This window comes from Bombina bombina, chromosome 1, assembly GCF_027579735.1.
Source record: "Bombina bombina isolate aBomBom1 chromosome 1, aBomBom1.pri, whole genome shotgun sequence".
Classification (NCBI taxonomy): domain Eukaryota; kingdom Metazoa; phylum Chordata; class Amphibia; order Anura; family Bombinatoridae; genus Bombina; species Bombina bombina.
This window is the reverse complement of record NC_069499.1, coordinates 338,572,320-338,596,789: the sequence shown is the minus strand read 5'-3', so window position 1 is coordinate 338,596,789 and position 24,470 is coordinate 338,572,320. Positions and strand designations below refer to the sequence as shown.

General features: G+C 38.3%; 1 protein-coding gene across 2 annotated transcripts in view; it reads left to right on the top strand.

The window, feature by feature from the left end:
- TMBIM1 (transmembrane BAX inhibitor motif containing 1) overlaps nucleotides 1–24,470 on the top strand; it is a 249,393-nt gene that overhangs the window by 38,655 nt on the left and 186,268 nt on the right. For both annotated transcript variants that reach the window (XM_053698127.1, XM_053698125.1), the window contains exon 2: nucleotides 23,293–23,596. In XM_053698127.1, the coding sequence (XP_053554102.1) occupies nucleotides 23,314–23,596 (283 nt within the window). In that variant the 5' untranslated portion in view covers nucleotides 23,293–23,313. The remainder of the gene's footprint in view (nucleotides 1–23,292; nucleotides 23,597–24,470) is intronic.

The following is a 24,470-nucleotide window of genomic DNA, read 5'->3' as shown; positions in this document are numbered from 1 at the left end:
TGTATTCCACACAAACTCGAAATGTAGATTTGCACAAATTTAATAATTGTTAAAATTGTACATATTAGCTCATATTTATAGGCTCAATGCGTTTCAGAAGATTTTCATGTGCTCTTGAAAAAGGTAATCTATATTTGGACAAAATAAAAATAAAATGTGTAAAAGTGCACAAAAATAGGATATAAAGTCCAGAGGTCTTCTGTGAAGGTATCCTTAAAAAACAAACAAAAAAAAAAACAACAATAGTGAAGTTCTGTTTAGAAATCCAAACAAGCAGGTGAATGAAATCGTACTCACACAAACCAGAGCTATGACTCAGCTCTTAGTATAAAAAGCCCATGTTAATAACCCTTTGCAATATGTAGTGTGGATCGATGAGACTCCAAAGTAACATAAAAGTATTTATTGATACAATTTAAAATCACGGGTTATACAGACTGATCAGAGAGCAAACCGCATAAAATCAACAAAAGCGCATAGTATACAAATGTCAGCTGAACACGGATCACTGGGAGGGTTGTGACTTTTTTTTTGATCGTTGATGCGATTTTAGCTGACTCTTGTATACTAGGCGCTTTTGTTGATTTTATGCGGTTTGCTCTCCAATTAGTCTGTATAACCCGAGTGTTCACCTATTCATGATTTTAAAGAAAGAATACCAAGAGAACTAATAAAATAAAAGTATAGAAGTAAATTGGAATGTTTAAAATTGTATGATCTGTGACAGAGAAGAGTATTGGTTTTGCCATTTCTTGCACTGATTCATATATTTGTATAGCACATTCTGTTTTTGCACCCAACAAGATCCTGCTAGCAAAGCCCATTTTGTACAGTGAGAAATGACAGTTTAACTCAGTGGTGCTGACGGCCATATAAACTGTATGAAAGGCCGGATGTGTCCCAAAGGCTGTAATTCTGGCAGCTCTGAATTAAAGCATTAACCACTTCTGCTGTTTATAGACACTATAAAAACTTATTAATAAATAAGTGATTTAGTGTAGATGTCATATTTTCATAGTAAACATCAATCACTTATAACCACAAAGCATTTAAAGGGATACTGAATAAAAATGCTATATACAATTATGTATTCAGTTAAAAGATTACCCTAAGAAGTAAGAATAGTATGTAAATGTATTTTAAAACACATTATTAATGAGTACCACCCTGCTGAAACCTAGGTTTCCTTTATCTAAAGGGACATCAAACCCCACATTTTCATTTTGTGATTTAGATGCATACAATTTACACAACTTTTACAATTTACTTTTATTATCATTTTTGCTTCATTCTTTTGGTATCCTTTATTGAATGAGCAGCAATGCACTACTGGGAGATATTTGAACATGTCTGTAAATCAATGAGAGCAGGCTTATATGTGCAGCCACCAATCCACAGCATGCCCCCAGCTCCTGAGCCTACCTAGGTATTATTTTTAACAAAGGATACCAATAGAACAAAGCAGATTAGATAATAAAACTAAATTGGAAAGTTGTTTAAAAATGTATGCTCTATCTGAGTCATGAAAGAAAACATTTGGGTCCCTTAATCTTTTCTGCTGAGGACAATTATAACAAAATATAAAAGAATCACTAAAGTGTACAAACAATGGCTATGTGTAATGTAGCAGGGCTTTAAACCCTGTGAGATCGTAACAGTTTTAAATGTGCTGATAAAGTAACAAACTGGCCTCAGCAGGGGATATGAGATATGAAGAACAGGCTTTTAAATCTGGGTTAACTGCTTTACAAGTTGGTGGTGCCCATTTTTTAGTGTTTTTGAGTTAAATTATATGAAAAGGGAATACAATAAATAAAGAAATTGTATTATTTATTTGCTACACATAATTGTACATTTTGTATGATGTCCCTCAAGTATTGGAATGGTCTAACAGTGCTTCTGTTCTACTTTAACATACCCCCACTCACACAAAATGAGTAATCTTATGACGGTATAGAGATCAAGTGATCACCATATGAATAGGGCCACAAGACATTTAGTGAAGGACAAAGTATGTGTAGAAAGAATGAAATACACTGCTCCAAAAAATAAAGGGAACACTAAAATAACACATCATTGATCTGAATGAATTAAATATTCTAATGAAATACTTTGTTCTTTACATAGTTGAATGTGCTGACAACAAAATCACACAAAAATTAAAAAATGGAAATCAAATGTTTCAACCCATGTTGAGTTCTGGATTTGGAGTCACACTCAAAATTAAAGTGGAAAAACACACTACAGGCTGATCCAACTTTGATGTAATGTCCTTAAAACAAGTCAAAATGAGGCTCAGTGTGTGTGGCCTCCACGTGCCTGTATGACCTCCCTACAACGCCTGTGCATGCTCCTGATGAGGTGGCGGATGGTCTCCTGAGGGCTCTCCTCCCAGACCTGGATTAAAGCATCTGCCAACTCCTGGACACTCTGTGGAGCAACGTGACGTTGGTGGATGAAGCGAGACATGATGTCCCAGATGTGCTCAATTGGATTCAGGTCTGGGGAACAGGCGGGTCAGTCCATAGCATCAATGCCTTCGTCTTGCAGGAACTGCTGACACACTCCAGCCACATGAGGTCTAGCATTGTCTTGCATTAGGAGGAACCCAGGGCCAGCCGCACCAGCAATATGGTCTCACAAGGGGTCTGAGGATCTCTTCTCGGTACCTAATGGCAGTCAGGCTACCTCTGGCGAGCACATGGAGGGCTGTGCGGCCCCCCAAGGAAATGCCACCCCACACTATTACTGACCAACAGCCAAACCGGTCATGCTGGAGGATGTTGCAGGCAGCAGAACGTTCTCCACGGCGTCTCCAGACTCTGTCATGTCTGTCACATGTGCTCAGTGTAAACCTGCTTTCATCTGTGAAGAGCACAGGGCGCCAGTGGCAAATTTGCCAATCCTGGTGTTCTCTGGCAAATGCGAAACGTCCTGCACGGTGTTGGGCTGTAAGCACAACTCCCACCTGTGGACGTCGGGCCCTCATACCACTCTCATGGTGTCTGTTTCTGACCGTTTGAGCAGACACATGCACATTTGTGGCCTGCTGGAGGTCATTTTGCAGGGCTCTGGCAGTGCTCCTCCTGTTCCTTCTTGCACAAAGGCGGAGGTAGCGGTCCTGCTGCTGGTTTGTTGCCCTCCTACGGCCTCCTCCACTTCTCCTGATGTACTGGCCTGTCTCCTGGTAGTGCCTCCATGCTCTGGACACTACGCTGACAGACACAGCAAACCTTCTTGCCACAGATCACATTGATGTGCCATCATGGATGAGCTGCACTACCTGAGCCACTTGTGTGGGTTGTAGACTCCGTCTCATGCTACCACTAGAGTAAAAGCACCGCCAGCATTCAAAAGTGACAAAAACATCAGCCAGAAAGCATAGGAACTGAGAAGTGGTCTATGGTCACCACCTGCAGAACCACTCCTTTATTGGGGGTGTCTTGCTAATTGCCTATAATTTCCACCTGTTGTCTATCCTATTTGCACAACAGCATGTGAAATTGATTGTCACTCAGTGCTGCTTCCTAAGTGGACAGTTTGATTTCACAGAAGTGTGATTGACTTGGAGTTACATTGTGTTGTTTAAGTGTTCCCTTTATTTTTTTGAGCAGTGTACATGCTTTTTTCAAAGTTTAATTTAAATGTAAGCAGTGTAACAACTAATATAATTATAATTAACAATTACATATAGCACAGGAGTTGTGAAACAGTACATAATTATATGCTCAAAACTTTAATGGTGACATATACTTTTTATTTATGTAGTGTAGTCCGTTTCTCTAGTTTTGTGTTTTTAAAAGAGGAATCTGCTCACAAACAAATGTGTTTTGCTGTGTTATATTGGTATTATATGAATGTGCAGGTTTGTAAATTTCAACTTGTCCCCTAATCGGTAAGAAATTGGAGTGGACGAGTCAAAAATTGGCTTTTCTCTTATCTTTAACATCGAGTGGGCTACTAACTTTGTTGAAAAGCTTACCTGCTTATTGGTGGCTGCACCTTTTTATACCTTGTATCATTGGCTCTCCGGGTGTGTTTAACTAAACCCCCAGTAGTTCATTGCTGCTCCTTCAGCAAAGGATACCAAGAGAACAAAACTAATTTGATAAAGGAAGTAGGACTTTTTTTTTTTTTTTTTTATTGTTATAGTTGTCAATACTCCATATAAAGAAACAAGTGATAACAACAGAGTAGGCTACTAAAACAAGTCAGTTAAACACATTGTATAATTAATTGACAAACTACACTTTCAATATGAACAATATATGCCACTTAGACTATATACCCACTGGATATGTTAAGCGGCCACTCTTGGACCACATAAAGTTGCGGGAAGCATAGTATATAGCAGGTAACCATGGATATGAAGGGGCCACTTTTGGACCCCAGGTGAAGGACCTCTTTTCTACTTTTCTGAAAGAAAAACAAAAAACAAACAGAGATGCATTGTTCTAAAAAGTGTGTTTAGATGCTAGGTTGGAAGATATCAATGCAAGAGCTGCAGCTAGGCACAACTTCATTATATCTCACTTCTCTCACAGCATGGACATATTTACTAGTGGAAAGTTAGTATGACAGCATTGGTTGATATATGCAAGACAGCTATAGCACCTAGCCCTCTAAAGCATAACAGTATGGGGTACCAGGTTGCAAAAATTAAGTTCAGTAAACAGCACTTTCAGATAATTGGGCCATCTCGTCATAAAACAAGTCAAAGCATAAGGGGCAAGCTTTAAGATCTTTTGCTTCACAACATGCTTAATATAATATAAATATATGGTTCCCTGTAAATAGTAACTATAAGCATCCAGGTATAGAGCTGTATTCCTTGTGTGATAACAGGCCCGTCTCCTTCCCAGCAGCTCCGGCCGCATCCGCAAGGTCCAGAGACATTAATTTATGCTCCTTAAAAGATGCATCAATTAATCATATCTAATATAAAATTAGAGGAATCTAAACTGGTCATCCTAAATATGTGGGGGTACCTTAATATACAGTTGTAATAACAAGTTGCTCTGTGATTCTTTGGTATGTTGTTTGGACCAGTATATATGCACTATATTCTCCACTCTATGAAATAAACAAACAGTAGTGTTCACCCTTACAGGTAAGTAAATATGGGTCTAGTTTTGAGTACAGCAAAGCATCTAAAATGATTTTAGCAAAAAGGTAGGTCCGTACTCCACACCTTGGTGTAGAATCCTTCAGTATTTATCTTATATATATAGATTAGAACATACCTGAATTGGATTATACTAGCCCAGATTAATAGCTAATAAGCAGAAGACAATCTGCCACCAGACAATATATAATAATGAATATAATATACAGAATATAAAAACTTTAACCAACAAGTTAATATTTAAAACCTAAAAAGAAAAAGTAATATAAATTCAGCTACTGCTTATCTTCGACATTTTGAGTCCTAAGTTCCTTTATCCCCATGCCTCAACTGCCGAAAAGTGTGGACTATGGAGGGAATCTGACAGTCTTGTGGTGTGCCTTTTATATACGAGACTCAGGATGGTGAAAGTCTCAACAGGGCAATAGAGTTCAAAGTACCTGTGCTACCCGAAAAATTTAGGTAGTCAGTTAGTAGCCCTAGAATCACCGGTGAAAAACTGCAGGTATCTTGGCTCTTGGGTGAATCGGCAAACTCATAAGGTGAGTATTCTAAAGTCTTAGCTTCCAGGGGGCCCCCCCCCCAAAGCCCCACTGGGCTGCGACATATAAACAGTGTTCTGCTATCTGCCGAGGTTCACTCACTGTGGTATGCAGACCCGGTGTTGCTAGCAACGCAGATGCTGTCCCCTCATAGACACTAAGTTGCGTGGTATTCAGCGACTCTGCATTTGCCGCATTGTGCTGGAGGTCATCAGATAAAATGGCGATGTTGTCTCGTTTTTCCTCCTGCTGTCTGGACTCGCCTGTAAGTGAGAGAGTCGTAGAGAAATAGCGTGGTGCCAGGGCGTCCTGTGGTGCATTATTTATGAGGCGCAAGCAAAGCTCTTCAATCCTGCGCCAGTGCACATTATCGAATATGTCCTGATAGTCAGCCTCCTTTCTGTCATCCATTTTAGGGATAGTAGATCGTGGCGCAGTTATTTATATTGGTAGCCAGTAGCAACAGGGTCAGTCCTGTCTGGAAAATCTTTCCAATTTAGCTGGTAGTGGGATACAGATCTTTATTACTATTTGACTATTTGTGTCTAGCTGCAACCAAGTAACCCTCGATCTCTCGAGGGGGGGACGCTGCTTATATGTGAGCCGCCGCTCTAAGCCTCCTGTCCGGTTCCGGCTCCAACTTCAAAAATACAGATCAGTCTTCCTGAATATATAGTGCTGCTACATGTAGTTATAAAAAAAAAAAAAAAGATTGTTCTGTGGGATTTCTCAAATAATCAACGGCTTATTGAGATCTCAGAAGGAGCTCAGGAGAAATGCGACCATCTCTGATCGCGGTTCGGACATTTGATTTAAAATTTACATGTTAAGTGTGAAAGGAAAAAAATTGGGTTTCATGTTTCTTTAAAGGGGACAGTCTTGTCAAAATTAAACTTTCATGATTTATATAGGACATGCAATTTTAAACAACTTTTCAGTTTACTTTTATCTAATTTGCTTTGTTTTCTTGGTATTCTTTGTTATTAGCATATGACCCTACCTAGGTTTAACTTTCGTCTAAGCCCTTGAAGGCCAACTCCTTATCTCAGTGCATTTGGACAGTTTCTCACACATACACAGCGCTAGTTCATGTGTGTCATATAGGTAACATTACGCTCACTCCTGTAGATTTACCTAGGACTCAGCTCTGATTGGCTAAAATGCAAGTCTGTCGATTGAACTGAAATAAGGAGGCAGTCTGCAGAGGTATAGATACAAGATAATCTCAGAGGTAAAATGGATATTAATATAACCATGTTGGTTATGCAAAATTGGGAATGGGTAAAAAAAAGAATACAAAGTAGCTTCAGGAGGTGGGAGCTAGCTGCTGATTGGTGGCTGCACATATATACCTGTTATCGTTGGCTTACCGCTTTGTTCAGTAATCTCACAGTAGTGCATTGCTGCTTCTTCAATAAAAGATGCCAAAAGAGTGAAGCAAAATTGATAACAGAAGTCAATTGGAAATTGTGTTTCAAATTGAATGCTCTATCTGAATCATGAAAAAAATGTGGGTTTCATGTTCTTTTAAGTAGCAGTTATGTAAGAGGAGAGCTATGAACAAACTGTGTCACAAAGATCAATAAGGTTAAGAAAAGGGTGATCAAAGGCAGGCAAGATTTTTTTATATAAAATGTTTAATTATTTTGCAATATACATTCTGTTGTTTTTTGTTGTATTTTGCCCTCCTTCCAGGTAAATTACCTCTGAGAATTGAGAATTTTCTAACTTTTTTTGAATGTAAAATACACCCTGCTGACTTCTATAACTAACCCTGCTACATATCTTTCCATAATTAGCTTTAGCTGATAACTGCAAAACAATGTAATTTAAAGGGACAGTCTAGTCCAAAACAAACTTTCATTATTCAGATAGGGCATGTAGTTTTAAACAATTTTAAAATTTACATCTATCACCATTTTTGCTTTGTTCTCTTGGTATTCTTAGTTGAAAGTTAAACCTTGGAGGTGCATATGCTAATTTCTAAGCCCTTGAAAGCCGCCTCTCATCTCAGTGCATTTTGACAGTTTTTCACCACTAGAGGATGTTAGTTCATGTGTTTCATATAGATAACACTGTGCTGATGCACGTGCAGTTCCTTGGAGCCAGCACTGATTGGCTAAAATGCAAGTCTGTCAAAAGAACTGAAATAAGGGGCAGTTTGGAGAGGCCTAGATACAAGAAAATCCCAGAGGTAAAAAGTGTTTTTTTTTTTTTTTGTTTTTTTTTAAATCAAAGATTTTTTATTAAGGTAATTGGTCAAACATAAGTCATATACAAGCAAAAAGAAACATCACAAAGTATTCATGGCGAAAAATAAAAGTAAATCATGATGGACATATTAGGAGCATGTATACCCTACTATATTACCAGAATACCTCGGATATATTTATTATACGATTTACATTGATACCTTATTTTTTAGTTGTTTAACAAAATATTACTACAGTACCTCATTAGTAAAGAGTTCTGTCCATTAGTATGAGGTAAAAAGTGTTTTAATATAAATGTGTTAGTTATGCAAAACTTGGGAATGGGTAATAAAGGGATTATCTATCTTTTAAAACAATAAATATTCTGGTGTAGACTGTCCCTTTAAACTAACATGACTTTGGCTAGCCTTGTCTGCAGACTAAAGCTCAGATCGCTCCCTCCAAATAACGGAAATGGTGGGTGCAGTTTTACTAGTGTTAAACAATGGCAGTAACAAGGATGTTTGTTTTAAAAAACATTTAGACGTGGCCAATATGTTATTTTATAGCAACACAACAGAAATGTCTTATTATAACGAGTGTACTGTCCTTTTAACAAGGGCAGTCTCTGTGGAAAGCTAGACTGGTTATAAACGTATCTCTATTAAAGGGACAGTATACACCAATTTTCATATAACTGCATGTAATAGACACTACTATAAAGAATAAGATGCACATATACTGATATAAAAATCCAGTATAAAACTGTTTTTAAAAACTTACTTAGAAGCTCTCCGTTTAGCTCTGTTGAAAAGGCAGTTGGAAAGCCCACTGCAAGTGGGAAATAAGACGTCCCCCCTCCCCCTTCTTTTGCATATGAAAAGACCCTTTACACAAATAGGAACAAGCTGGAGTAGGTATCTGACTGTATTCTCATAAAATGTTTGGGGCTTGGTTAGGAGTCTAAAAATCAGAGCAATGTTATTTAAAAATAAGCAAAACTAAACATTTAAAAAAAAAAACTTCATGGGCTATATAAAAAGATTGTCTACAAAACATTTATGCACAGAAAAAAATAGTGTATAATGTCCCTTTAATGTGGAAAATGGAAAAAGAAATGGGGTGATTGTGAGAGAGGAGAATGAACAAGGTAGGTTTCTTTAGAGTTATTATTATTAAAATATTTTTTTAAAGGAAGATGTGTGCGGGAGTCTATCCAGTCAGTATTCTCGATTGTAGGTAGACCAGTCATCTAAAGTTACGGTGGGTAGATATTTAAAGGGACATGAAACCCAAAAAATGTATTTCATGATTCAGATAGAGAATACATTTTTAAACAACTTTCCAATTTACTTCTATTATTTAATTTGCTTCCTTCTCTTGTTATCTTTTGCTGAAAGGTTTATCTAGGCAAGTTTAGGAGCAGCAGAGAACCTAGGTTCTTGCTCCTGATTGGCAGCTGCATATATATATCGATTGTCATTGGCTCACCCATGTGTTCAGTTAGAAACCAATAGTGCATTGCTGCACCTTCAACAAAGCATAACAAGAGAATGGAACAAATTAGATAATAGAAGTAAATTAGAAAGTTGTTTAAAATTGTATTCTCTATCTGAATCACAAAATATTTTTTTTGGGTTTCATGTCCCTTTAAATGTGGCAAATAGGTGCTGATGTTTAGAGGATAAATTAGGAATTAAATAAGATTTGTTTGTATAATGGGAGATAATGACTAAAAATTGAGCATAAACCTGTAGCAGAAGGAAGACCACATTGGAACAAAACATTCATTGGCTGCTGCATAATAAGTCAGATTATAATTGATGATAGAAATCTTATTAAGAACTAAAATTTAATGTACATGGACTTAGGTTCGTTTTATATCTTACTTCAGCTCTGGAAGTTCTATGACTCATTTAGCTATTTGTGGTATTCACACTGCCAAGACTGTACCTGCTTTGTGTATCATTCTGGCAGGGAAGAGGGCTGAGGAGGAACCAGCATTCCACAAACACCAGCTTTTAAGGCATAGCAAATCTATTGCTTAAAGGTACATAAAACCCAAAATGTATCCTTCATGACATTTTGAACAACTTTCCAATTTGCTTCTTTTATCAAGTTTGCTTAGTTTTCTTTATATCTTTTATTGAAAATCATACCTACGTAGGCTTAGGAGCAGAGAGCTAGCTGACGATTGGTGGCTGTAGATATATATATTGATCTTGTTGGCTTACGCACAGCTATCTCCCAATAGTTGCATTCTTCCTCCTTCAACAAAGCATACCAAGAGAATAAAGCAAACTGGATAACTGATTTAGACTGGAAAGTTGTTTAAAAATCTATGCTCTATATGAATCGTGAAATAATTTTTTTGTGTTTCATGTCCCTTTGCTAGGAAATGGCTCATTGAGACTCAATGATTCTAGGTGCCCCAGTACTAGTTTAAAAGAGTCTATCGAGGTAAACCTATGCAAATCTTATTATACTTACAATAAAAGCTCCAGTTGAGCTTAAATTAATCTTATTAAAAATGGTGACACATTTAACACAAGTAATCATATCTCTGAATTCTGTTTCTAGCCAGAAATTGTATGTATGCATTGGGTACTTGTAAAGCGAGGCTAATCCATTTTATCGACCTCGGAAGGATGAAAGGCTGAGTGGACCTCACCGGGGATTGAAACTGCAACCCTTGGGTTGCTACAGAGTTACCTGTGCCTTAGCATGCTGAGCTATTTGTCCAGCAATTAATCTAAACCATTTTTTAAATGCATCTAAGGTATTGACATTTACTATCTTCTTAGGTAATGAGTTCCACAATTTGATTGCTCTTACAGTGAAAAAACTTTTAGGTTGCTGGAGATGAAATCTCCTCCTTTCCTCCGTCCTTAAATTGTGACCTGTCGCAAACAATTTTCTCGGACTTAACAGGCTGGCTTCTGCCATCTCTCAAGCGCCTTTTTTCTAGGGAAAACAGACCAAGTTTGACTAACCTCTACTCATAGCTTAAATTCTCCATTCCCCTTATTAGTTTGTGGCCCTTCTCTGAGCTTTTTCTAAGTCTGCAATGTATTTTTTTTTATATTGGTCCCCAGAACTGCACTCCATACTCAAGGTCTGGTCGTACCAGGTATTTATAGTCTGAGGTAATTATGCTTTCCTCCCTAGCATCAATGCATCTTTTAATACATGCTAGTATCTTATTAACCTTTGTAGCTGCTGCCCTGCATTTAGCTTGTTATCTATTACTACTCCCAAATCCATTTCCTCTGTGCTGCTAAGTCTAGTCCCAGTTAAATAGGTTGCCTGCTTATTTTTACTTCCAAAAATGCACAACTTTGTATCATCTTCAAAAATAGAGATGTTGCTATTTAATCCGTGCTCCAAGCCATTAAAAAGAAAATGGCCCAGTACTGATCCCTGAGGGACTCCACTGATTACCTTTGTCCAATCTGTGCATGATCCGTTTACTACTACTTGTTGCTTCTTGTCTTTTATCCAGTTATTTATCCATGAGCTAACACTTTCAGATATTCCCAGTCCCTTAATTTTGTACATTAATCTCTCATGTGGCACTGTATCAAAAGCCTTTACAAAATCCAAGAATATCACAAACTGATTCCCGTTTGTCTATATTTTTACTTGCTTCCTCATAGAATTAGATTAGTCTTGACATGATCTATTTCTAATAAAACCATGCTGATTTGAACTCCTAATCTTGTTTACACGAATATACTAATCAATATAATCCCTTATAATCCCTTCAAGTATCGTCCCCATAATTGATGTCAGACTAACTGGTCTACAGTTTCCAGGATCAGCCCTGCTTCCTTTTTTTAAAAAGTGGCACCAGATCAACTTTACGTCAGTCCTGAGGAAATCGAGTCTTGAGAAATGAAGAGTAGAGGTTGGTCTATAACAGTGCTAAATTCCCTTAAAACCTTTGGGTGTATTCCATCTGGGCCTGGAGTTTGTTTACCTTAATATTATACAGTTTTTTCCTGATATCCTCTAAAGATAATCCAGTTAATGGTATGGGCTTGTATGTACTAGCTTTGTTGCATAGTGGTTTAGCAGTCTTCTAGTTTTGTTCTTAAACCCTGTTTTTTAAATACATTTTTTTTAGCTTATTCTCAAATACGTATTTTACTCATTCATCAAAACATTTTTTCCTTATGGTTATAAAAATTAAGTTAATTCAAGTGGTTGTAAACGTTAACGAATTAAAGCCCAGTATAAACAAATTATCTTAAAAACAGGGGATCTTTAATTCATTAAAGATTACAAAGATGCTTATTTTTTCAAATCCTTGCCTTTGCGTTATGGTAAACAGAACGCCAATTCTCCGCCCGCATATCTTGCTGTATTTAGCATATTGATGACGAATCTAGCTTCCTCCAATCATTGCGTGCCGCACAAGCTGAACGCCAGTACCGGTTTGGCTGTCTGCTACTAAATAGACGTATATGGGTACATATATTTAGTCGTTTTAATAGACACAGCTATGTTTATGGACACTTTTAAAAATGTTTAAAAGTTAAACTATATTGTATATGTAGGCCCTGGGACAGATTCTTACTATTCCCCTAGCGCAACATCGTGTCATGAAATGCACATGTCAGACTAACGGTCGGAGGGCGCGTCATCAGATGCGCACACTTGCGCGCCTTTTTGTCTTAATAAATCAGTTACGATTTAAGGCTGCAACTTGGTCTTCATTGCACACTTTCACAAAGTTCTATAAATTTGATGTTTTTACCTTAGTGGAGGCATCTTTGGGAGAAGGGTTCTACAAGTGGTGGTGCCTAGTGATTAGGATTAGGACTGCCTTACCCTCCTGAACATTCGTGAACTCCACAGCTTGGGTATTGGTTTCCCATAGGTTAAGAATATTCTTGTGGACTCACATTGCCAATAGAAGGAAAATAAAATTTATGCTTACCTGATAAATTAACCTTTTAATGCCGTTCTGACGTTCTATTCCATCCTAACCGCGCCGGGCTTTAGGGCCATTAGGATGGGATAGAACATTCTAGACGTTTGGCTGTCCTGAAGCCAACAGCGCTTCCAGGATGCGATTGCAGTCTGGAGGGCGTGCCTAGCATCATAGGGACACCCCTCCTGACCCAATCCCATCATTGAAATCTCGCAATCGTGTGCACATTTGCAGGATTTCAATTTGTTTACATCAGAACATTGTTCCGATCTAGACAAATTTCCTCCTTGACAGTGAGGGTCCACAAACCTGCACGGTTGCTTGATGTGTTTTTGCACCTCTGTACCCCTTGTATCTCGCTTTACTTTTCCTTATCCTCAGCTTGAACTACTGAGATGGTAGGGAAAGTGGGATAGTTATAGATTTGTTTGGGGTTTCTTTGCCTCCTCTTTGTGGCTAGGTAGAGTCAGTCCCATAGGTTAAGAATGTTCTCATGGACTCTCACTGCCAAGAAGGAAATTAATTTATCAGGTAAGCATACATTTTATTTTTGGTTATTTTTGTATTTGAAATAGCTGATTTTGCTAATTTAAACCACCTATAATTGTTGTAAAGAACATGCCCATTGAAATGGGCTTAGTTTGCCAAAAGAGCAGAGTTTCTTATTATTATCTCTTAAATTCAATACTTGTGTATTTAAATCTTCACTTTAGTTGTGGGTTTCAATGAACAAAACTTATTTCAATTGTTAAAAATAAGCCTAAAAGAACACTTTCTATTTAATGTTAAGCAGCTGGTAATTGAGAACACAATATGGGGAAACATTTTTACACAAGTCCATTTAAAGTCTCAATGAGGCCACTCCCATCAATGTTGTTAAATTCTTAAAGATAACATATCTATTGCAATATAAGACCAATTTTTTTTAAAATTTTTTTTTTAAATTTTACGGTATATCACAAAAAAAATGCAACGTAGACCAGATCATCTATAACTTTACTATATACAGGGTGTTTTTAAAGTCCATGTGCAACATTAAATGTTAATAACTTTGGAGGTACATATGATAGAAATACACTGTAAACTGCATATTTAAAAAAATAAAATAAAAAAAAATTGGAAATAATTTTTTTATTGAGGTTTTCACATAATGCAAACAAGTATACAGAATATCATTAAATCAAGACATTGCTTTGTTTAAAAATAGAATAAGAAAAAAAGAATTGCGGTGTACAAACAATAGCTTGTAGATTATACATGTAAAGTAAGATGAAATATGCAAGAATATGTAATCTAGCGGCAATAATAAAATGAAGTACTTTTAAATGGAACCTCTTTTTTCTTGATAGTAATAGAATTGGGGTAACTACGTTACTGACCCCTAAAGGGACATATGGAGTGGTAATTAGACGGTAAATGGTAGTTACTAGAAGGCCGCACTTGGGCCTATTGATAAGGGAAAGGGTAAGCCAGCAGACCAGAGCTGCCTAAAAGTTAGGGGAGAGGGGGGACGTGTCCAGGTGTTTTAAAGGTACCGTGGTATTATTATGACATGATTTAGTAGGATCTCTTATCGGGCCTGTTATGAACTTAATGGGATGAGCAAAAGGGTGGCTGATGTACTAAACCATCTCTCCATTATGCTAGGCGCGGAACATGTATCTACTGTGAATAATATACCAAATTATTGCCTGAAGCATAAGTATTAAGGTGGAGGAGAGTATAAAAGTATGTAGGTATTAAAACTTAAGGGGATAATTTTTCATAATGGGATATGTATGCCATGGTTGCCAAGGAGTGTGGCCATTTTGACCAATAGTAGTGTAAATATGCGACAGAGGCTATATGACTGTAGGAGGTAATGGAGCTTAGTTGTAATAAGTGGTAAATGATGCTGGACGTATAGTTTCAGGGTTAGAAAGATATCTCCAAGATGCGTTGAAACAGAACATGTTAATCTTGTTTAACACAACATCACTGATATTACAGTTGTAATGTTATCATCGTCTGATACATAACAATGAAAACCCGTGAACATCTGGGATAATAGCAAGTTATATGCACCCAACATATCAGATAACCATTGGAATTGAAATCAAATAGAGCCACATTTAAACCCTTGTAGTGTAGAGCTAAAGTGTAACCCTGGTATGTTAACAACATTTAGTCATAATCCTGATCTGTGTCTATATGACCCTATGATATTCTGTTTTGTTAGCTTTATAATATATTGGAGCATGAGGACAATTATGGCTAAGATACAACAAAGAAGCAACTATGCTAAGCATACTAGGGCACTTCAAGGATTATAGGATAAAGTTCCCATATGTACAAAATATATACTTAGGTTATTTATACGAGTTAACATGTACATCTGTAATGACTATAACAACATTGTAATAGAGAGTTCATATGATAGTGTAGGAACAGGTTAGCAAGTATGGCTGACATTTTCAGTATAGTAAATGAAGCAGAGTTTGTTGTTGGTTAACCAAGACTAGCTTTTATAGGAGCTCAAAATACCTCAACCCCCTCTGTAGCGTAAAAGCTATGTACCTAAACAGGAACTATCGTAGATAAGACAGTGTAGTATAGGCTATGCTTCGAATATGCAAGTAGCCAGAATGAAGAAATAGTTATGTTCATGTAATAGTATAGGGGTTGGCTGTCTAGTATAGTGAACATTCATCATATAGGGATATTATCAAACTGGTTACCTAAAGAATCCCACATAGACTATTAAAGGTATAGCCGTGAGCTAGGTCAATCTCTGTAACATGTTCCACTATTATGCTGGTATACAGACTTGCAGGCCATGAACATAAATTATGTCATATCCAAAATATGGCATGGAAGTATATGCTGAAATCACTATCATAGTGTAAGTACAGTTTACATGATATGATTTAAACATAAGAGATGAAAGTGTGCCGCCACATGCTATATATTGGTTTCTTAGTATAACATAATCTTAATGGCTCCATTTTATATGGGGAGAATCGTACTGTCAGCCCTACTTAGTAGTCTTGAAGTAGATTGTGCTTAATCAGGGCTACTGGCTAAGATCTGGAACATGTTAGCCATAACCTGCTTTCGTTTGCCAATGAAATATTATCAAATATGGAGATATGTCTACAATTAAAATAGTTATAACGGTTAACTTGCTATGAGTTTAAGATTCCGTAGTACACATTGAGTTGCTGAAGAAAAGATTAAACAATATACACTCGGTAACAGACCACTATAATAATAATAATAGCATAATAAGCAAAACGTGGGAAGAATGTAAATATCCAATAGTGAGTATAGGTTTTGTTTAACAATTGAGGAGGGAGGCGCAGTCTCAAAATAAATTTACCCCACTCCTGTTCTCAATAGTGGCAAGCGGGACAGTGGGGAATTCTTCCTGATAGTATTAAAGACTGTAGACTGCGCTTCACGAGCTAGCAGGGAGCCCATTGATCTGACGAAAGTCACTAGACGCTGGCCTGAATGTGTTTTCCACATGGCTTCTGTTTTCGATAAGGTAGTTGTCCTCCTGAGATTGGTCTTTTGCTCAGCAGTTACACGCGGTGTAACTGTGTCTTCTGCTAACTCTTGCTCGATCTGTACTGGGCTGACATTCCCCTCTGGGTCATACCTCGAGGAGTCCTCCTCAATCGTTGGGTCGCCAGTAAGTGATACTGGAAGCTCAGGATTATAGCGTGCAGGGCCAGGTGTAATGCGATCTGTTACAGGCATAGACCGTCTTTGCGGGGAGTTGCAGGCTTCTCTCAATACACTCCATTCTTCTTTGAGGGTTTCATTGAGGTTTCGGAAGTGTGTGTCTAGGCGAGCCCCTAGGTCCTGTAGCACGCACATGATTACATCCTTTTGACTGCTAGGCTCGGTAGGTGCGCTGTCCCACAGTTCTCGGTTAGTACTCCAGGGAAAAAAATCAGTATGAGTTCACTATAGGGTGTATGTGTAGTTACAATTCTACTTGCAACCACAGCGTTAGTGGAGTAAATAGTGTAGTGGAGCTCGCAACTGCTTACCCGGGGAGTGTTAGAGAGGATTTGACCCAGCTTGCAGCATACTCCTAGACATTTCAATCTAAGTGAGAATGGTATCTAACGATCCATCAGTAGATTCTGAATCGTAAATTGTATTCTCTGATGACAGATGGAGAGTTTATCCCCTGATATGTTACGGATTAGCTTATTTGGAAACGGAGCTCAAAAATTTGCTGCCAGCCATGTCTGATGCTTGGACATGCCCTCTCATATTTCAAAATTTTTATTGCAATACAGCTCACATTTCTAAAATTAAAGATGACCACCATCTTTTGTGACACATTGTGCAAACCGGTTTTCCAACTCAATGAAAACATTCCTCAGTTGCTGCTCAGTGATTTCATGCATTGCTTCTATGATCCTAACCCTAAGCTCATCTAAAGAATGTGTCTTTGAAGAGTAGACAACTGTTTTGATATGATTCCATAAAAAATAGTCCAATTGGGTCAGATCAGGTGAACGGGGTGGCCAAGCAATTGGTCCAGCCCTACCGATCCACTTGCCTGGAAAGACATCATTCAAAACCATGGCACATCCAATGTTTAATGGCAGGATGTGCTCTCTTGCTGAAAAAAGGTGCTGTCTAAAAGATTTAACAGTCTTAGTTCAGGGACGAGGAAATTCTGTGACATTGCAAGGTGAGATTCATCTTTGACTGTTGCTTCTTCAAAAAAGAATGGACTGATTTAATGTATGACTTCTAAAAACTCATGGGAATTGACTATTTTTTACATCTGTTGGCAGAAATCCAACCTTGCATGGTAAATGTATAATTTATTTTAAAAATTATAATTAGCAGGATTTTAAGAACAGTAATGTATAAAACTCAAAATAAAGCTCTTATATGCAGTTTACAGTGTATTTCTATCAGGTGTACATCTAAAGTTATTAATGTTTGCACATGGATTTTTAAACACCCTGTATAATGATTGGGTCTTATTTATGAAGCCATCAGCTGCCAGTTTGTTTGTCAACTCATGATAAAGTCAACACATAGATCATGCATTTAACAAGCAGCCATTTGTTGCAGCATCAAGTAATTATCATTCGTGTTGGATCATCCACAGCCTTTTCAACAGCAGGATAAAAAAATATTGCTGTTTTTAAAAGTAATCCTTAATTCAGTCAACATGTTTGTGTGTGTGTGTCTAGATCTGTGATTTGCCTATACTAGCGTTCTTAGGTGATGAAAAAAACAGAAATAAATAGGGGCCTTGACAAACATCTGGATTGTCCTGGCGCTGTCTAAAGGGCCAACATTACTGTTACCACACATGGCTTACCTTTGACGAGTACCAAAGGTGCATTTTCCCATGTGTGGTCTTGAAGCTGTCCAGACAGGGAGATAGTTCTGTCTTCACTATATCTGTATTGATGCTATACTGTGAGGTCAGTGAGGCTTTTGAGCCGTTAATAGAGTGGTCACAGGCCATCTCATGAATATTGAAACTGCTTGCTGCTCTACAATTCTTTGACACCTGGTCCTTGCAGTCAGTATCAGCTTTGTTGTTGGAAGGAGCCAACCAACATATTCATGTCGCTTTCACTCGGTTATAAATGCACTTTTACAGTTTTTTTTTTGCACAATATGTCAGTCTGTTAAGTATATATAAGATAAGTAGCAGGCAGTAAAGTAAAAGGCACTTCTGTGAGGTGTAAGTAACATCAGGCAAACTCTATTACAGCAAAGTAAACAATTTCATGTGTAATGTGTTTTTCCATCTTAATATGAGGAGAGTCCACGGCTTCATTCCTTACTTGTGGGAATACAGAACCTGGCCACCAGGAGAAGGCAAAGACACCCTAACCAAAGGCTTAAATACCTCCCCCACTCTCCTCATCCCCCAGTCCTTCTTTGCCTTTCGTCACAGGAGGATGGCAGAGAAGTGTTGGAAGATTCGGAGTAGTCTCTTATGGAGGGTAGTACTCTTCGCTTTGGAACTGGAGTTTTAAGTAGTCCTGCCAGCCTCTCGGTGAGAGCATTGACAAATGTTAGGGTCTGGAGATGCAGGGAGAGTCTTTCTGCAAAACCATTATTAACTCCTAAGCAATCAGTGTTGACGAGTTTCACTGCCTGCTTCTCTCGCTCAAGTCCATGTCAGGTGTGATGCTACAAGACTGTCAAACTTGAGTGGCTGTGTGTCTGTTCCACATCGATGATTCCGGTAAGATCGTTTAATTTTACCTTATATGATAACGTAAGGAGACAGGGTCACAGTGCGACTCCTTTATCTGTATGGAATCGAGGGTTAATATCTCCGGAAGGAGATTATTGAACAGGGGGGAATATACATGATTTACTTTATTATGTTTCATGCTGCGACATGTGAGATGTGGCTCTGGCAGACGTGAGAACATTCAGGTTTTACTTTCATTTTGTATAACTGCGCAGCCTGTCAGTTTGGCGCGCTTTTCTCCCTGCAGCAGGGGCGGTCCTGCATGTCACTCCATGTGACCGGGTGTGGCCTCATTAACTTCCTCTTTCTTGACTGTGCGGTTTGCAGGAGACAAAGCGGTTTCTCTGTGGGGCCTGGGTCATAGGAGGTGGTGAGTGCCCTGGTCATTGGGGGTATAAAGGTGCCATTTATTTTTCTGTCCATCGTAAAAGCTCAGCTATGGAGGACTCTGATGCAGCTGCAGAGGAACCAGACTTTAGATTTAGGATAGAGCACTTACGCTTTCTGTTAAAGAAAGTGTTGGCTATGTTAGAGGTTCCGGAACCCAAGTTACCGAGGAACCTTCTATTCCTAAGCTTGATAAGGTGTATGAGGAGAGGGTGGTGCCACAAACTTTTTTTATTCTTTCTCTAAAGATGGCAAATATCATTAAGAATGAATGGGAAAGACTGGGATCCTCTTTTTTTTTTTTTTTTCTTCCCCTTCTTCCTTTAATAAATTGTTCTCTGTTCCTGACTCCCAATTAGAGTTATGGGGATCTGTCCCTAAGGTGGATGGAGCTATCTCCACGCTTGCTAAACGCACCATTATCCCGCTTGAAGATAGTTCGTTGTTTAAGGAGCCCATGGATAAGAAGCTAGAAACTCTGTTAAGAAAGATATTTCAGCAAACAGGATTTTTATTTCAGCCTGCAGCTGCGGTGGCTGGATCCGCTACCTATTGGTGTGATTCTCTGTCGGAGATGATCGAGGTGGAAACTCCCCTCTATGAAATCCAGGAAAGAATTAAGGCTTTGAGGGTAGCTAATTTTGTTAACTTGTGATGCCAATATGCAGATTATTCGCTTGAATTCCAAGACATCAGGCTTTTCTGTTCTAGCCCATAGGGCTCTATGGTTGAAGTCTTGGTCTGCTGGCATGACTTCAAAATCTAGATTAATTTCCCTTCCATTAAAGGGGAAGGTTATTTTTGGTCCAGGACTGGACTCTATCATATCCATGGTCACTGGGGGCAATGGTGCCTTTTTACCGCAGGATAAGAAGAATAAAGGACAGGGTTCTAATTTTCGGCCCTTTCATTCGGACAAGTCCCAACGCCAGCAGGCTTCCACGAAGCCTGATCAGTCCAAGGGAACTTGGAAACCTCAATCTTGGAACAAATCCAAGCAGACTAAGAAGCCCACCAAGACTAAATTGGCATGATGGGGCGGCCCCCAATCCGTCACTGGATTGTGTTGGGGGCAGACTATCTCTTTTTGTGGAGGCTTGGCTGGGAGACATGCAAGACCCTTGAAATGATTGTTTAGTTCTTAAGGTTTTGCAGAGGACTACGTTTGAGCCCATGCATTCAGTTGACATTAAGTTACTGTCTTGGAAGGTTCTTTTTCTATTGGCTATTGCTTTGGCACGCAGAGTCACTGGATGGCGGCCTTGCAATGTGAGCCTCCTTACCTAGTTTTTCATGCTGATAAGGCTGTTCTTCGCACTGGGTTGGGTTTTCTCCCTAAGGTTGTGTCCGATCGCAATATCAATCAGGAGATTGTGGTTCCTTCTTTGTGTTCTAATCCTTCTTCTTCGAAGGAGCGATTACTTAATAATTTTGATGTGGTTCGGACATTGAAATTCTATCTTCAGGCTACGAAAGATTTTAACGATAAAAGTTTAGTGGGAGATACTCTTCAAATATGCAAACTACGATGCAAACAAATATGCATAATTTTTCGTGTTGTGTCCGGGACTTACCCCATATGAGCTCCAGTCGCCCCCTTATTAACGAACCTTCTGTGTCAGAGCTCTGGGCTGCCGGAGGACCTACACGGTCACGATCAAAGGTATATCGATGGGCTAATAGCTCCAAAAGACATCCGGCACTCACATGCGGCTTTAGCAGCGTTCCTGTCTTGCCAAGCGCGTCCTCTGACGTCAGTCGTGACGTGACGGGAATCTCCAGTCGGGGGGCGGTGCTCACTCTTCACCCGGGTTTAACAACAAGTTACTAATGCACAGAGGCTAAGCAGATCCAAGTGCTGGTGCAAAAGCGAAAAAGTCACAAAGAAGGGCAGGATCCAGCTTTAGTTTAAATTAAAATCCAACTTTTATTGGGCTCAGTTAAAACGCCAAATAGGCTAGAAGACAGCATTAACAAGATAGGTGTGTGTGAGCGTGACACCAAAGCTTACATGTTTCGGCACGCAGCCGTAATCATAGCCAAGATTTCATAACGAAAGATTTTAGACAGACTTCTTAATTGTTTGTCTATTCTGGGAAGCGCAAAGGGCAGAAAGCTTCTTCCACTTCCCTATCTTTTTGGTTGAGGAGCATTATCTGCTTAGCATATGAGACAGCGGACATAAACCTCCTCGGAGGATTATGGCTCATTCAACTAGAGCTGTGGCTTCGTCTTGGGCCTTCAAAAATTAGGCCTCTATGGAGCAGATTTGTAGGGCGGCTACCTGGTCCTCCTTACATACTTTTTTCAAAGTTACAAATTTTACGTTTTTGCTTTGGCTGAAGCAGCTTTTGGGAGAAAGGTTTTGCAGGCTGTGGTGCCCTCAGAATAGGATCCGCCTCTCCTTTTACCCTCTTGTTCATTCAGTGTCCTCAAGAGCTTGGGTATATGTTTTCCACAAGTAAGGAATGAAGCCGTGGACTCTCTTCATATTAGGATGGAAAACATAAATTATGCTTAAAACAAAAACAAGTATTGGCGCACATCTAAACACTAAAGACCACATATATTTAATTTATTTACGTATTTTAAACATATTTATAATTGCTGCAAAATTTTAAAATTTTATTGCCTGCTTCATATTTTTAAATAAAGTTGGGATCTTAGTCACACAATATGGCCATATTCTGCTCAGCCAGTCACCACTTACATGGTGTCCCATAATAGACTGGTTCTAACACTATAAAACTAAGCCTTACTGGATTGAATCATTAAATGCATATTTACCAAAATTGAATTCCAAGACTGCAGTGCTTGCCAAAAATCAAGACTGCAAAAATGAGACTCCCTGGCTTTTTTATATATAACTAAATTAAATTATCTTGGAACACACCTGAGCAGGGTGGTGTGCTTTAACTAATAGAGAGATTTGGTCAGTCTCCTTGAGATTTAAGAATACAACAAGTGGGTTTGGTTTAGCACACCTAACAAAAACATTTTATATATTGGCACACATACTGTGGGAAATTATTAATTATAAATTATCCTTACCTGATAATTTTCATCTGTATGAGGAGAGTCCACGGCCCCCCGCCCATTTTCTTATGGCACCTTTTTATATCCCGATATTTCTCCTACTGTTCCTTGTTCCCTCGGCAGAATGACTTGGGCATGTATTTAAGCCTTTGGCTGGGGTTTCTTTTCCTCCTCCTGGTGGCCATGTTCTGTATTCCCACAAGTAAGGAATGAAGCCGTGGACTCTCCTCTACAGATGGAAATGAAATTATCAGGTAAACATAATTTTGTTTTTATTGAGGAGCCAATCATACAATTAAGCAGCAAAGCATGGGTATTTAAATATAGATTTATGATAATCAAAACTTTAATCTCTTCTTCCACCAGTTTACTAAGCCCCTTATTTAGATGACGTAGTCTAAATAAAACTCATGCAAATATGCAAATACTTTTCTCCATCTGGACAATTTACATCTATTCAAAAAGGATACTCTATTTACACTGTATGGTTTTGCAATACGTTTTGGTTTATAAAAATCATTATTTTCTAACAGCAGAAGATAGACGGTTCTTACAGGTTGTTCTTGCTTACAGAAAGAAAATAAATTCTTTTTAAAATATTCTCAAGTGTTCTTGTGTTTTAGCTTTTTAAACTCAGTAGTTTATTTTCTAGTCACCATAGGACAACACAACCTTTTAATGTTAGTAACACATTTAGTTTTTATTTCTAGCATGGGTAAGTTGATCTGAAGTCATAGAACCCCCCCTCTAATAATTTTATCAGTTGGTAACAACAAATGTATTTTTGTTTTTGTATATTTGTGGTCAGACTAATAGAAGTACTACATTTTTTTCTTTTTTAGGTTCATTGAGCACTGCTTACAATGTCCTACCCTAATGCACCTCCTCCTTATGATGATCTACACCCTCTACATGCACCAGGAGGATACCCTCAACCAGGTGGTTACCCTCAACCAGGTGGTTACCCTCCACCCAGTGGATATCCTCAACCAGGAGCCTACCCACCACCTGGTTCATATGGACAGCCAGGAGGCTTCTATCCACAACCTGGGGGTTACCCTCAACCTGGTGGATACCCAGAGCCTGGACATCCTGAACCACCTAAACCTGTGATGCCAATGCTGCCAGTTATCCCTCTGAATCCAGGTAAAGATATAGTAAAGTTTCAGCATCGCACTTCCTCCTGTCTGCACTATAAACCTTTTTTTTATCAGAAGATTTTCCCGGTGCTTTCTTAATCTTCCTTAAAAACATTAACAGAACAGGTTAGTGAATTACATCATCATTAACTGGAAAATAATGTTCTTTAAACTAAAAAACTTTAATATATAAAAATATATAAAAAAAAGGCAAGCTTAAAAAAAAAAGTGAAATGCAATTTTTCTTCAGCAGTTTAAGTAAAATCTAACTTTTGGGTTATATAAATTATTCTTTAGCTTCACAATTTAGAGTTGTTTTTAGTTGTTTGGCCCTCATTGCAATTGCACAAATAAAAATAACTCTTTCTCTGTGGTACCCACACAAGTTATAGCTACTTTTTTTTTTTTTCAGCAGACTTAGCGGTTTTTAGAAAATAACTTTAGTTTGCAGAAATATCATAATATAATAAAACGCCACAATGTGAAATGCAAACATTTTAGTCATTTTCTATGGTGTATAGCAGCACAGAAGCCATTATTCCTTTATTATTTCAAACCCAAACTTTGTTGTCCCATATTAATCATCTGTTCACCTTCTTAAAACACCGTAATTTAACATTTATTGCTTTTGGCACTAGGAACCATCTTGCAACTTAAACAGAAAATTAAAAGGTATAAAATATCTAGACATACAAATATTAGATACATTTTAAAATTCCACAATATTCTAAATACTCAGAGTGGTGGGCTAACCCATTTTGACCATTTATGCTCCTACCCCTGTCCAAACTCACTCAGCGTTGCAAAGAACATAAAAAAAAAACCCCATTAAATAGTTGTACAAAAGTTTTCCTATATAGAATTTCACAAAATATCACATT